Source organism: Kogia breviceps, chromosome 16, assembly GCF_026419965.1.
Source record: "Kogia breviceps isolate mKogBre1 chromosome 16, mKogBre1 haplotype 1, whole genome shotgun sequence".
In the NCBI taxonomy this organism is placed as follows: domain Eukaryota; kingdom Metazoa; phylum Chordata; class Mammalia; order Artiodactyla; family Physeteridae; genus Kogia; species Kogia breviceps.
Genome location: NC_081325.1, coordinates 8,038,507 through 8,053,932, shown reverse-complemented (window position 1 = coordinate 8,053,932; position 15,426 = coordinate 8,038,507). Strand labels below are relative to the sequence as shown.

The window sequence follows — 15,426 nt, the reverse complement described above, 5'->3', positions numbered from 1 at the left end:
CTTTGTCACACATGGCGCCTCCTCCCCTTCCCACAGAAATGAACGATCATGTAATTGGGATTAAAGTAATTACTATTATTGAATCCTCTATTAACTCTAATAAAGTTCTTTAAAGTTATAGTTTCTGGTTAATTTGTTTAGGTTTGAAAATTTTTTATAGAATAAAAAGTTGTATATAATTCTTGGCTCTTCCTTTTTCCTAAGAAGCAGATTAGCAAGTAAATATTTTTCCTGTTTAGTGATGTGATCTGCAGGGAAACCACTTCTGTTAGCTTTTCAATGGAAAATGTGTATTTTATAGTTATAATGATAACCTGTAAAAGTCCAATTCTGAGCATTGCTGGAGTAGTTAAGTTTAAAAGTATAATGAATTTTGGTTTTCCTTTGCTCGTTTATTATGGTAAATTATCCCCCCCACCCACACATATATATTAAATAATGGAAATAAAATCATGTCTCAAATTCCCATTCTTCAAAAAGAATCTTTTTATAATTTAAGCAAATAAAAACCAGAAAATGGCATTAGTAATAACTGAGAATGTTATTGAAATGAAAAGACTATGAGTCATTATTTTATATTAAAAATTTCAAGATTTATATTAAAAGAATCATTGTCTTCTTTCAGATAAACTTGCGCCTCATCTTGGTAAGCGGGAAAACAAAAGAGTTCCTGTTTTCTCCTAATGATTCTGCTTCTGACATTGCAAAGCATGTGTATGACAACTGGCCAATGGGTGAGTGGTATTTTTCTCTTGGAAATGAATAATGTTAATTCTTCATGCCCTACCTTGTTTCACAAACATTTTGAAAAAGTTGTAAGTAAACAAAAGAGAACAAACAAATGATTGAGGGTATAAGGCTTAAAGTTAAAGGAGTTGCTGCATCCTTCCTGGGTTTTGCTTTTCAGCGCCCTCACTGCAGAATGATAACGGAGCCAGTGCATCAAGTCCCTGGTTGGCTTTAGAGCTGTTTTAATGTATTGATAAAAGAAAATTATTTTTTAAAAGAATACACAAGGTAGCTAACACACACACACACACACACACACACACACACACACTTACTTTCATATCAGTAACCCTATTTATACCAAAACACAAATAAAAGGAAAGAAAAACTATCTTTAACAAATTATAATACATTCTCTTTGGTCTATTCTATACATAGCCTATTTAAAATTGAGCTTGACACAAAGTTAATTTCTAATTCATGTCACTTCCTGTGTTCTCTGAACTACTACAAGGTCAAGAAGGTATAAAATGCGTTTTATACATTGCATTTTGAAGCCAGTATCCATGACAAACAGAATTTGGACACGGGGGCGGGGGTGTGTGTATGTGGTATTCCTTTCTCTGGTTCTTTTCTATGTAATAAGACTGTCTTGCCATCCTCAAGTGAGTCTTTAGCTTATGTTCTTCCTTTGAACTTAACCCAAGTCATCTTGACCCTTTTAATGGCATGTACCATAGTGCTATGACTGTTTCAGCTGATTTCACTTAATTTTACTACCAAAGCAATTTGGACTTTTAAATCACAAGACCTGTTTTAACAAAGAACACAGTGTATACAAAATGAATCAATTAGATCAGTGTTTCTCAACCTAAAAAAATATATGGAACTCTTTACAGGAAGAAAATTCTTGTAGATTCCCTAGTGCTGACTTACATTATTTTTGTTATAATGCTTATCTTTAAGAATAGAGACATATAACTCAATTAACTCTTTATCCTCATTAACTTGTATACAACCATAAAACTAAAACAGATCTACAAAGAAAATGCAAATATAACTCTAAAACCAGTAATGTTCAAATTAACAACTTTAATGTACCACATGATATATTTTTGCTAAAACTAACTCACTGCTTGCACCATGAATATGGTACAGCTGACTGCGGCACGCCTCTGCTACTGCTTGCTGCATGAGAACCCAGTTATCTGCAGATTCACCACAAAACCTTCATTCACACAGTGTACCAAATTGTCATTCAGCCTTCACTTAACAAGAATGCATCGTTTTGTATTAAGTCAACCTCTGTTCTTTTCTTGTTAACCTCTTGACAAAGAAGTACTGCTTGGCACCAGTACAATCGTAAACCTAAATGCATACATGGGCACTAAAATCCCAGGGCGTACTTGGTTGTAAGGTAATTATTTGAATTATCTAGATGATCTCTTGCAGATTATCATTAAAATGAAAACAGAATCTAGAACTTATTGAAGAGGACTTTGAGACCCTAAGAACCTGTCTTTGTGGATTCATAGACCTGAGTTTAAGAAATAACTACTTTCGACAAACACTTCCAAATGACTGGATCTCTCTTCTCACCGATAACCGAGGAACAAGTCAACACTAGCTCGTAAATCAGGAAGAGACTAAATCAGGAAGAGACTGAAGCTAGAGGTCATAGATAAGAAGGAATTTCAGAAGAGCTGAAGTAAACTAAACTTGGGCTCTTAGAATACTGGATTTTCTTCATAGCCAGGCAGGGTATGGAAAGCGTTTTTAAATACCTGTGTGGTGGTGATGTTGTACTAAGTGTAAAGATGCCTTTTGTGACTTTTGTGGGGTGGAGGGTGAAGATAGGCTTCTGACATCTGTGGGCGTGTTGTAGAAAAGAGCACTGCAGCCCTGGCTGCCAGGGTTACGCCATAACTTGAGGTAAAGGAAATCCTTTCACTTTCGTGATTGTTTGACTTAGACATTAAAATTAGTTTCAGTTCCTTAAAGTATCTGATCAATGGTAAACAAAGGTGAGATTCAAGTGCAGGTCTGTAACATAGTTTCCCAAACCATCTACCAGTGTTGGAAATTGACTGTATCAATTCCACGTTACTTATTTTCATAGAAAAAGTTTTTGAACCCAATCTTTTCCTCAGTTTGCCAGGTCTACTCAGCAATTTTAGACACTGCAGGGAATAAAAATAAATAATTTTTATTTTATATAAAATATTAAAAAATCTAGGTCTGCTTTGTATCACATAATGCACTAAAGGTCAGCAAATGTAAATATTTATTGGTGCTAATAATAAAAGTGTAGTGAATATTAAATCAGTAGAAGGAAATACTTTGTGCAATATATTTTTGGAAGGAATTGGTTTCCTTTGGTATATTCTTGTGCAGCTTAGTGGCATATTAATAGATGGAATAGTCAGGCACATAGTGTTATTGGGTCAGAGTTCCAAAAAATAACCCACTACATATATGTTGCTAGTAGCTGAAATTCCTCCTGTAAGCATTGCTCTTCTACAGGTCTCTTTAAATTTCAGATCCTCTGAGAGGGAAAGGAAGATAGCATATAAAACCACAGAAGCTCATGAGAATCACGACACTCTGTGTAGGATAAAGAAATATGAGGCGTCAAGTTTTGGCACCTCAAAAAAATACTTCAAACATTTTTAGAATTTTTTTTCCGTGTAAATTAGACAATTACTGTCATTTGTCTTTATATCTTGACCAGAAATATTCATATATCTGATAAGGGTCTAATATCTAAAATATACAAGGAATTCATACAACTCAACAGCAAAAAACCAAACAATCCAGTTTTAAAATGGGTAGGAGACCTGAATAGACATTTTTCCAAAGACACACAGATGGGCAACAGGCACAAGAAAAGATGCTCAATATCATTAATCATCCGGGAAATGCAAATCAAAACCATAACCACATGTTACCTCACACCTGTTGGAATGACTGTTAACAGAAAGACAAGGAATAACAAGTGTTGGTGACGATGTGGAGAAAAGGGTCCCGTTTACATCCCCAGCCACGGTGGTGGGCACGTAAATGGGTGCGGCCACTTTGGAAAACAGTATGGCGATTCCTCAAAAAATGAAAAACAGAACTACTATATGGTCTAGCAATTCTGCTTCTGGGTATTTATCTGAAGGAAATGAAACACTTAATTCGAAATGATATGTGCACCCCTATGCCCATTGCAGCTTTATTTACAATAGCCAAGATACGGAAACAACCTGACTTTCCGCCAGAGGATGAATGGATAATGAAATTGTGAGAGACACACACATACACAATGGAATATTACTCAGCCATTTAAAAAGAGTGAAATCTTGCCATTTGCAACAACATGGATGGACCTGGAGGGCAATTATGCAAAGTGAGATAAGTCAGAGAGAGAAAGATGAATACCAGATGATATCTCTTATATGTAGAATCTTAAAAAATAAAAAAGCCAAGCTCATAGATAACAGAGAGCAGATTGGTGGTTGCACAAGGTGTGGGGAGGGGAGAGGCGGGTAAACGTTTTTATTTGGTTTCAGTTAACTGAATGAAAATTATTTTAAAAAGAAAATTAGGGCTTCCCTGGTGGTGCAGTGGTTGAGAGTCCGCCTGCCGATGCAGGGGACATGGGTTCGTGCCCCGATCCGGGAGGATCCCACATGACATGGAGCAGCTAGGCCCGTGAGCCATGGCCGCTGAGCCTGCGCGTCCGGAGCCTGTGCTCCGCAACGGGAGAGGCCACAGCAGTGAGAGGCCAGCGTACCAAAAAAAAAAAAAAAGAAAAGAAAAGAAAAATTATAGGAGAATATTTTAACCCCAACCCTGGCATTTTGACATTGAGGACATTTAACACAAAATACAATTTGACCCATGTAAAATTAGATTAGGTAGAAATTATCATGACAGAATAAAATGAACAACGCTAAAGGAAAGAAAAAAATATTCTATTAAACAATAATTTTGGGTGTGATGAATTCAAAGTAATCCATACGAAAGTGTTAACAACTGACAACTTATTCTTCTGGAGAAGAGGGACCTGGGAGCCCTGGAGTCCGAAGGCAACAGAGACACCCCAGGGGGAGGGGTGGGATGGGGGCCTGGCGGAGAATGAATGAGTCTCACTTCTCCTTACCCATTCCTGTTGTGCTGAGTTACCGACAGGCACTGGTTTTACCAAATTCATATTCATCATTTTGAACACTCAAAAAAAGGCAAGAAGAAAAGTGCTCTACTTACGTCCTTTCTCTTCTGTCCCTTGCTCTTCAGGCTATTGTAAACTAGTCTGTGTGTTGACAGTTATCATCTCCTGAAAACCGGAGCTTCTGTAAGAAACAAACACATGATACTAGAATTCTTGAGGAAGATGATGAAATTCTCAAACCTTTCAAAATCAGAGCTTCAAATTCTGTATCTACAAGCTAGTGAAAATGACTAACCCCATACCTTGTCATGATACCAGTGTTCTCAAACCATTATTTTAACAGTCGTGTTCCATATTTTACTATAATGTAAGTTATACACTAAAATGAAATATTCTGTTATTCATTCTACCTACCAGTTTCTCTTTTGATTTTCTTTGTACATTATCCTAGCTTTCATACTTATATAGCACCTTCTAATATCTGTTATTTTTCAAGTTTATTCTGAGAATTTTGGGTAAAGTGAACTCAAGTTGTGTCTTCTGTAATGTTTATCAGTTGGCTTCAAAAAAACAATAAAGTTATCAACATTACCCCAAAGTAAACACTGTTAATTTTTTTGTTGTTCTGTTTTTTTAAATGTTTGTTTTCCAGTTATTGAGGTATAATTTTTTAAGCTCTATATCAATATATTAATTCTTGCAAAAACCTTTGTGAAACCTATTGTTTCCAGCCTCAAATATATTTTTTTGAAGGTACAAATATTGGTAATATTTTAATATTTTCTGTTAATTACTGGTTATTAAAATTTCCAATGGACATTTTTTAAACTAGGATTACATGTTCCCCAACTCATTTGTTTTAATTTTTAAATTTCAGGACCGTATTTTGGCACATTTTAGTGTCCTTTAAGAAGCCAAAACTAGTCTTAAGCAGCTCTTGCTATTTAACGAGAATAACAAGAACAGTGATTGCGTGGGTGGTGACTGTTCCAATTATTAGGAAGCTCCAAGCGTCTTCTCTGATGTATTCTTTCTGATACGGAGCCAAATTTTAGAAGAATGCAGTAATACCTTAATTTTATGTTGAAATGCACCTAACAATTCCCTGGTTCTTTTCAGACTGGGAAGAAGAGCAGGTCAGCAGTCCAAATATTCTACGCCTTATTTATCAAGGACGATTTCTACATGGAAATGTCACATTAGGAGGTAACAGTTACCTTTGTAATGGGATTTAATGCCTGTCTCATGGCAGCATTATTCATTTGTTTGTTTAAATGCTAATGTATGATTTTACTAAAAATATATAATTTCAAACTGTGAATTTTGCCTAACTTTTGATATGTCTACTTCTTTACATTTTGCATTCCATTTAATTTTAGCACGATGATTAAGTGTTTACTGCCTTGTAGAATAAACTCTAAGCCATTGTAGATGGGAGTCCATACCTATATTTTATAAATGTAATTTAAGTGTACTTCTGGATAATATAATTTAGATGTAATATTTTTAAGTTAAAGCGAGACACACAAACTAGGAAAAGTTTATGGTAATGGATTTTCAAATAGAATACTGAAGGTATGTTCTCAGTTTGACTCTGACTGATGTAATTGCTTATCATGCAGGAATAAAGGTAAGTTGAGTAACATTAGAGAAACAGTGTAGTGTAGTGACTTGCAAGAGCAGATTTTAGAGCCAGATTGTCTGAGTTGTATCTTAGCTCCACTACTTACTGGCTCTGTAACCTTGAGCAAGTTACTTCACTGCTTTCTGTCCTAGTTTCCTCATCAGTAAATTAGGATAACCATAGTGCCTACCTCATAGGTTGGGAGGCTTGAATTAGTTTATATATTCAAAGCACATAGAACAGTGCTTGGCTCATAGTAAACACTTGAATTGTTAGCTATTACTGCTCTTTATATGTGAATGGGGAAATGTAGCTCAATAGCACCCCCTTCTGGGCGGGACATTCTCTACCATCAGCACGATTTGTTTTTATTTAAGTACAAGTATTTCAAATATATTATGAGAATTAGAAACTTGTAGGCAAAGGAAGTGATCTTCTGTAATATATCTTTGTTTACATATAGTCATGACTTTTTCCCTCTAAACCTAATAATCGAAATGTTTAATCTGTTCTTCCTTAAAGGTAGAATATTTTCGTTCATTCATTCATTGATTCAGCATGTATTTATTTCTTATGTGCCAACACTGCTAAACAATGAAAGATACAGGGTTGAAAAAGAATCTCTTCCTGGGAAACAGGTGCTCTGGTATTACATAGTAGAAACACATAAAAATTAAAATGCTATGTGACTTGGAGTAGATGAATGCAAATGATTATTATGACAATATCAAGTAGATGGAGTGTTTCAGTATGTAACTTTACACACAGCCACGCTTTGGAGGCAGTGATCACACTGGTCTAGAAAGTGCTGCTGTCTCTACTGAGAGGCATCTGCCGTTTAAAATAGAGCTTTTTTGGTTTGTAGTTATTGTTATTATTATTTCTTTATAGCTCTTTGTGTAGTTACATGGACCAGTTCTTAATGTGTTGTCCATGGCTGTGTTTTACATTCATTAAGGATGGGACCATATATTAGTCTTTTTTTGGTTGTCTGTGCCTCACATAAGCTCTTGTAGTGTTGATGGGTCGATGTTGATTGAATTAATCTATGGACTCCACGAATGAGTCTTGAGACTCCATTTCCCTTTGAGTATTGATCTACATGAGCAATTTCTTATCAACTTAATTCTTTAATTACCTCTCTGTTGTGGCCCCAAAGTTCCAACTTCATATTAAAGATAACAGAATTTGTGTTAAAATCAAACTATTGACTTTGTTTTGGAATTTGTGTTTGACCGATTAACAGATTGACTTAACGTTATTACTGTCATTCTATGTTGCTGTCAATCTTTTCAAGAACGAACCATCTCTGGTCTTAGTGATTTAGACAAAGAGCATAGGAATATAACCCTAGACCTTTTAAGTTGATCAGTAAATTTGGGTAATAACATTGAACTATTTGTGGCTTTTTGGTCACTGTTTTTCTTTGTCTCCCTGTATTCTTGAATGTGGATAATGAGGAGACAGCACACAGGGTCATACAGTTGAATGGCTAGTGCGGAGAAGGCCTAGGCTTGCTTTGCACGGCTTGAGACTTGCTCTGTATGTATAACCCTGTGGGCATCGGATACTTATTTTTAAATGCAGATTTCTGCATGCCTACTCTCCCCCCTCCCCGTCTCCCAGTCTACTACCGATTTGCAATCCCTGGTAATTTTTATGTAAAGGGTGAGAACCTCTGTTCCGGATACTGTGCAGTGTCACAGTAGAAAGCAGAAGCACCACAGTGAAGGAGAGGAAGCATCTTGGATTTTGTATCCCTCTTCCTTTACCTTCTCTTAGTATCAATATCTACAATTTCTACTTAAAATTCAGATGGAGAAGAAAACTAAGTCCCCATCAATCAAATCTGTAGCTTCAAACAGTGAGCCTCTCAGCAGCTTTCTAGGCCTGTCCAACATTTCTCCAGATTTACATCTCAGTTCGCTTAGCTGTTCTCTGAGATCTGTTTTCCTTGCTGCTCATAAGATGATGATCATGGTAATATTTATGGAATGCTTTTTTGTGCCAAGCCCTGAGGTAAGCACTTTCCTTGGATTGTGTCTTTCAATCAGTGCAGTGGTAGGGGGCAGGTGATAGAATTACTATCTCCAGTGTAGGTGGAGGAAGCTGAGGCGTAGGGAGGGGACAACAGAACTCTCACAACTCATCTTACAGTCAGTAAGTAGCAGGGTGCAGTTGTAACCCAGGTCTGGCTTACTGGAGTCAAGAAGGTGGTGTGAGAGTGGAACACAGCTTGGTATGTGGACGTTTTAAATTCAGTCAGGCTTTCCCAATACATTTAGTGAAATGTTTAATAATATAAAGTCCTGTTTGCATTTCAGGGTTAAATCAAGCCTAGGAGATTATCCAATAAAGGCCCTCCTGTTTTTTCAGCCTAGTGTGTATTTGGGGGCCATGATGCTTCATTTTAACTTTGGGAATTAAGAGAACAGACCAAGTAGTGGCTGGCTAGCTTTAAGTACGATGGAAACTCACCTTGATTACATGAAATATTAGGAATATTGAAGATAATTAGGGCTCTTTGTAACCATCATCCTATAGAGCAGGTGTAAAGAGCAAGTAACAGGAGGACCGTACTTGCTAAGTAATGATCTAAGCCTGCCGTAAGTTTGTAGTGAAGAGAGTAGTTTGAAATGTCAGAACTAAAACATCACAGCTATGGAAACAACTCCAGATGTTAGATCTACTGGCTGCTTCTAATCCTATACACAGAATGACAAAGGGATTCGCCATGAAACTTTTGCGTAAGTGGTTCATTGATACATGGGTGCGTTATATTAGCCTGTGTCTGAAATATTTCATAATAAAAATTATTACTTATAAATGAGAAAAACCTTTTAAAGACTAGATTAGAAAACAGTGATTACTAATAATGCCAAGACAGTGATTCTTTTAAAGTAACCTTTTTAAGAAAATTATTTTCTAATTGAAGAATATAAGGTTAAAAATAATAAAATTATTATATTATTATTATGTTTAAAATTATGTTTGTCATTTCTTCTATTTCTACATTATAGTGGCCTATTTGGTGCAGGAATTTTATTATGCGACTAAACATAATTAGGTTTAGAAACAAATGTCTCTTAATCTAAACTTCCCCCTAATTTAGAAAAAGTATTTTTAAAAACTTTTTGAAATTCCTTCTCTCCTTTAAAGATTATCCAATATTAACCAGTTATGCATTTCCTCTTGTCCCCTTCCTTAAACAATGTGTATTTATGTGTCAAGCTGATAGCCATAGCCAAATAATTTCTGAATTATAAGAATTGTTTCTGATAATATTAACCTAATTTCATTTTGTAAGAGATGCCGTATCTGGTAGGAAGTGCCATCTGTTGAGGAAGTCATACAAAAAGCAATCAGTTTTTAAAATGGTTTCAATTTTGGTTAGTGATTTCAACAGGTGGGTGTATATGTAACAAGTTGTCTTCTACTTTTCACATAGCATTAAAACTTCCTTTTGGCAAAACAACAGTGATGCATTTGGTGGCCAGAGAGACATTGCCAGAGCCAAACTCTCAAGGTAAGCCATGCACTAGAGAAGTTTCTCACCTGAGCCTCAGAGACAGGCATTCAAAAATGGCTGTTTTTCTTGGAAATTCTGAGGGAAAGAAGTTTTCGTAGTTTCTGGTGACTAGTTCTTAGCAGTCAAACCAAATCAACGTGTCCCTTGATTTTCCTCTGTGTTTACGTGTGTGAGTGTGTGTGTGTATCTTGGTTTGGGGTAGAGGAGAGGGAGAGGCGGGACTGTGGAACCTCTAGGGTGTACGGGTAGATAAGTGGGCCTTTAGTTTTGAAACCTCTGGGGGCCTCTGTTTTGGGGGTAAAGACAGGTATCACCCCCCCTCCCCCAACCCCAGCCTTCTGGCCTAGCCACTGCTTGCCCTGTGGAAGGCTTCTGCTTCCGGGGAGGCTTTCGGAGGATAGTGCAGGATGGGGTGCTACCATCCATCCTGGAGCTGGGCTCAGTGGAGAGGGAAGGTGACTTTGTGGACGATTGCTAAGACCTAACCAGTCACCAGAAACTCTGGTCATAGTTTATGAATGGAACTTGTTGGTAGGCAAATAACCAGACATTTGGGAAACAGGCTAAAATTAAAAGGGTATTTACTATAGCTTTTTTTTTTTTTCTTCTTTTTTATTTTTTCTGATTTACTATAGCTTTTTAATTTAAAATAATGCAAACATTAAACAGAAAAATCCTGTTTCTTATTATGCCCCTTTCCCCATGCATTTTTATCAACAAGGCTCCTCTTCATTTTCCCTAGGTCAGAGGAATCGTGAAAAGACTGGAGAGAGTAATTGCTGTGTAATTCTGTAAACGCTGTCTGCCAAGTGTGGTGTGATGTAGTCTTTGTCTTTCATGCTGCTGGGCCAGAGGAGACCCAACGTCGCTTCAGAACCTTTGGGAAGAGTCTGCCTATAAATACGTGGACCTGAACTATCACATGAACACTGTCATCTTTTCTCATGAAAGTAAAAAGAACCAAGAACATTTTTCACTATGATTTTTTATTTCTAGTATTTTTGTTTATGTTGAGCAGTTTTAAAATGTATTGATTTTTGGATGCAAGTCAATCTCCAGGGGGAAAGTTAACAAGTTATCTTTCATAGCAGAAACGATTTCGCTGCCACAAAAATTTTCGTCACCAGAACTAACAAAATCAAGTGTTCCAAATACAGTGTGCACTAAAAAAGATTGACAGTTATTTTCTTCATCAGCAGAATTTATAACATGGTTTATGGTACCTAGAAATATACTCATATATACAAATCCACACTGGAAGACACTCAGCAATTAATGAAGTTAATTACTGGGCCAACTTGAGAGTAAAAAATGGAAAAGAAACTAAAATGTTGGGTGAATTCTACCCAAGTCAGCCATGGCGGCTGCACTGGCACAGAATCCCACACTGAGTGCGACTGTTCCCACTGCAACAAGTGAAAAAACAAACTGTGCCTCTTGTTGAAATTACTCAGCAGAGGGCTGATGAGACTAGTTGTTTTTCCTTTATCACGTGCCCTCTAGTCAGACAGTGGCTGAGGGCTTGTTCACACAGCGCACGAGGGGTGAGAGCTCGCGTCCTAGCCTTAACGCGGGGGTCAAATCCAGCCACTCGCAGACCTCCGTGATTGCGCAGAAATATTAGAAAACCTCGTTTATTCATCACTTTTGTGTATTTGAATATCAGCAAATTGAATTTGTCCATAATTACTGCTCATCTCTGTGTCCAGTGTCACAGTTACTCATTAGAGACCTCAGATGAATTCTTAAAATTAGAAAACTCTCCATAGGACTAATTTTGTTTCTTTATGTAGTTTGCATTGGGTATTAGTGCTTGCAATTGTATTAAAGTCAAAAGCTGATTTTCAAGGCACACTTGATTAGGGATGCCATTTTTTTGTTTTGTACCAGTAACTTAAAAGTTGATATGCTAAAAACAATTTGCACAGCACTAAAGCATGAGCTAGTTTCATCTAAACCTGTAAAAAATATAAAAGATTTTATATTTTTTCACTGGGAAGAAATTCTTCCTGGATGAAATTACAAATACGTGTAGAATATATTTAATAAAAAACTTATAAAATACCTAACTATAGAACTTAAATATAGATTGGCGTGTAGTATATAGAACAATGTTCCATATAAATAACTTTAGCCTTCATAAAAATGAAGTCGCAGGCTGACGTCATGTTCTGTACTGAAAAGAGTGTCCACGGCCCTTACAAATAGTAAGTGTAAATCATTTCAAACGGTCAGCTTTGTTTAAAGGTAATCAGGTTATTTTATTCATTGTTAATGCTTTGACGAAAAGGCTTTATATGCAGTAGATCTACGAAAATATTGTTCATACTGATGAGAATTAAATTTGTATAGAGCAGAGTTTTAAAATGAATGTAAATAGCACTAAACATTTTCCTTCTGCAACCTGTACTTATAGATTCTTTCTGTAAACTAAATAAAAAAAATATTGTAGTGCATTTTGGTGGTAATTTTAAAGGTCTTGATGAGGTTGATAATTGTTTAAGCACTGTCTCATCCACGTTAAAATTGTTCAGTTTTTATTTCTGAATCTTTTAAAAATTTGTTTAATATTCTACTGTTAGGTTTGGGGCGAATCCCAGTGTATCTCTGATATTTAACCTGGTTAATTTGTGCACAGTCACGACAATGGGTAGAATTATGTAGTTCCTGTTATCACTAAGATGTTCTATTCAAGAGATGTTGAATATTTATATGCTGTGTTGACTAGCTCACATGTGAATTCTGTTAGTGTGGACTAAAGAAGAATCTGGTAGTTACTTAATTGGGCAATTAAGCCATTTATGGCTGTATTCTTTCCTAATACAAACTACCGGTAATTATTTTTAATACCTATTTTAATTCTAATTATTCTTCTGTTTCTACAGAGTTAAAGACTACATTTAATTGTGATTGAAATTTTATGATGGTTAACCATATTCTCTTGGTTTTCAATATATTTTTCTGTGTGTTCCCCACATTAGTAATTTCCCTTCACAAGACCTCAATTTAGAGTTTGTAAAATGGATGAACTGGTTCATCAGTAGAGATTTATGTCACTCAATACCTAATATCGTTGCACAAAATGAAAAGAAGAATTTGAAAACTGCAGTAAAATTATATACAGGAAACACCAACAATTTAGATGCCTTAATAGTGTATACGTGAAAATACTCAACCATCCCTTTGAGAATAGTTGCTTGGACTGCCTGCCCGTTAAAATCGATCGATCATATCCCACTGAAGGTGCCTCTGCCACAAACAGCTTGCTTGCTGAAAGGCGAGAGCCGCAGAGGTCCGTCCAGTCCTGTAAATAAAACCTGAGCTACGGGCCTGTGACCCTGCCCAGCACTTGGTATTTAACTCATGTCTTTTACCTAAATTGTCCTAGACTTGAAGTATTCTGGAAAAGGCAAAGCTTTTCTTCTTTATTAAAACCTCAGCATGTCTCCTTGATCTGACTTACTTGGTTCCTCTTCAAGATAAGTTGTATCTGTTAACACCGTCATGCACATTACATGAGTTTTTCTCATGACAGAACATCTAGCCTTAGTTTTATGTCATCTTGACCAATGTTACAATAATTTCTGTTAGCTGACTGTGGTGAACAATGTTTAATGTGAAAAGAAATTAAAACTTTCTTCATCTGTTGTAGAATATTTCCCTTCTTTTAAATGACTTCATAATTTTGGTGTAGAACTATTCTTTGTCTCTACTATTTTTCTTTTTTCCTTCCATTTATTTTAGTACATTCTCCAGTAAAATCAGCATTATGTCAGCCTTTTTTTCTTCTATATTACCGAAATCAAAGAGAAGTGATCAAAATTTTGTGTGCCTTCACACCATCCTTACTGGTAACTGTTGCAGGCATTTCTTTTATTTTTTTCCCATTATTATTTTGTAATATAGCCCCTGCTTAGCCAAACAGAGTGACTGGGGGTGGGGGGAGGGTTTGAAGAAGGGTGTGTAACCTATACGTGTGGTTGAAACGGAACTGCAGGCTGCTGGCCGTCTCCCAGGCAGTTTCCCTGGCCTGGCAGAGCGGGCTTCTCGGACGTGGGCAGCGGGTGGTTGGCCGCGGCTCCCCTCCGCGGAACCCCGCCGAGCGCCCGGTGCGCTTTCTTCCGAAGAACACAGCACGTGTGAAGCCCTTTCACAGACCGGGGGACGGGGTGGGGACTGGCTTCCGAAAGAGTTCGTGGACAAAAGTAAATAAACGTCCAAGTCTCGGTAAAGTTTAAGCCAGTACTAGAATATGAAAACATATTTCATTTATTAAGTTATTTTGTGGCTCTTGACAGTGACATCAAATGTCCTTCAATATTGTTTTATTCTGCCTCTTTTTCAAAACGCCAACTTTCAAGAAATATACAGTAGGTATGGTAAATCAATACGTGGGAAAAGGGGATGTCAATCTCTCCTTTGATTCAACCAATTAAAAAAAGGAATTGGGGGACTTCCCTGGCGATCCAGTGGTTAAGACTGCGCTTGCACTGCAGGCCGCGTGGCGCGGGGTGGGGGGTGGGGGTAAACAAACATATCTATTAACGTGGCTCTGGAAGTGATTTGTTTTAAAAACAAAAGAGTCTGAGGCAGAGACTCTTAACTGATTCTAGAGTGTAGTTATTACACATTCAGACATTGTTCAGTATCTGATTTTTATTTTCTACAGACATTTCTCAAGCCTTACTTTGGTGTAAGGGGAGTCTACGTTGTAGTAGAAAACACTTTGCTCCTTTTAAATAACATAAGGAGGGAACAGGATCTAGAGGGGAATGAATAGTGCCTGACCACAAGCGGAACTGGATCCTCCAGCTTTTAATCGGTGCTGCTTTTTAGACTGTTCACATGTTCCATGTGATAATAAAAGAGGGGGATTTACTCCGTTCTCAATTGTCTGCTGGATAAGATGGCTTTTCCGGCGTTCTGGAGCCTGGCCCCTCTCACGGTCCCCTTCTGCATCACGAGGTTTTCTCTCCGGGGGCTTTGCTTAACTGAGTTCCACTAATTAGCATGCGACCTTCCATCAGTGTTTCTCAAGCATTTTTAAAAACTTGATTAGGGCTTCCCTGGTGGCGCAGTGGTTGAGAATCCGCCTGCCGATGCGGGGGACGCGGGTTCGTGCCCCGGTCCGGGAGGATCCCACGTGCCGCGGAGCGGCTGGGCCCGTGAACCACGGCCGCTGGGCCTGCGCGTCCGGAGCCTGTGCCCCACAACGGGAGAGGCCACGACAGTGAGAGGTCCGCGTACCGCAAAAAAAAAAAAAAAAAATTTGATTAACACATCTCCATTTTTAAAATTTTTTAAAAATGGGATCCTCCCGGACCGGGGCACGAACCCGCGTCCCCTGCATCGGCAGGCGGACTCTCAACCACTGCGCCACCAGGGAAG

The 15,426-nt window shown here is 37.5% G+C and overlaps 1 protein-coding gene across 1 annotated transcript in view; it reads left to right on the top strand.

Annotated features, from left to right (window-relative positions):
• The window catches only part of UBL3 (ubiquitin like 3), a 63,769-nt gene extending 50,059 nt beyond the window's left edge, over nucleotides 1-13,710 (top strand). The window contains exons 2-5 of the mRNA XM_059041820.2: nucleotides 626-734; nucleotides 6,005-6,091; nucleotides 9,958-10,035; nucleotides 10,781-13,710. Of these exons, the coding sequence (XP_058897803.1) occupies nucleotides 626-734; nucleotides 6,005-6,091; nucleotides 9,958-10,035; nucleotides 10,781-10,833 (327 nt within the window). The 3' untranslated portion in view covers nucleotides 10,834-13,710. The remainder of the gene's footprint in view (nucleotides 1-625; nucleotides 735-6,004; nucleotides 6,092-9,957; nucleotides 10,036-10,780) is intronic.
• The last annotated feature ends 1,716 nt before the right edge of the window (nucleotides 13,711-15,426 follow it).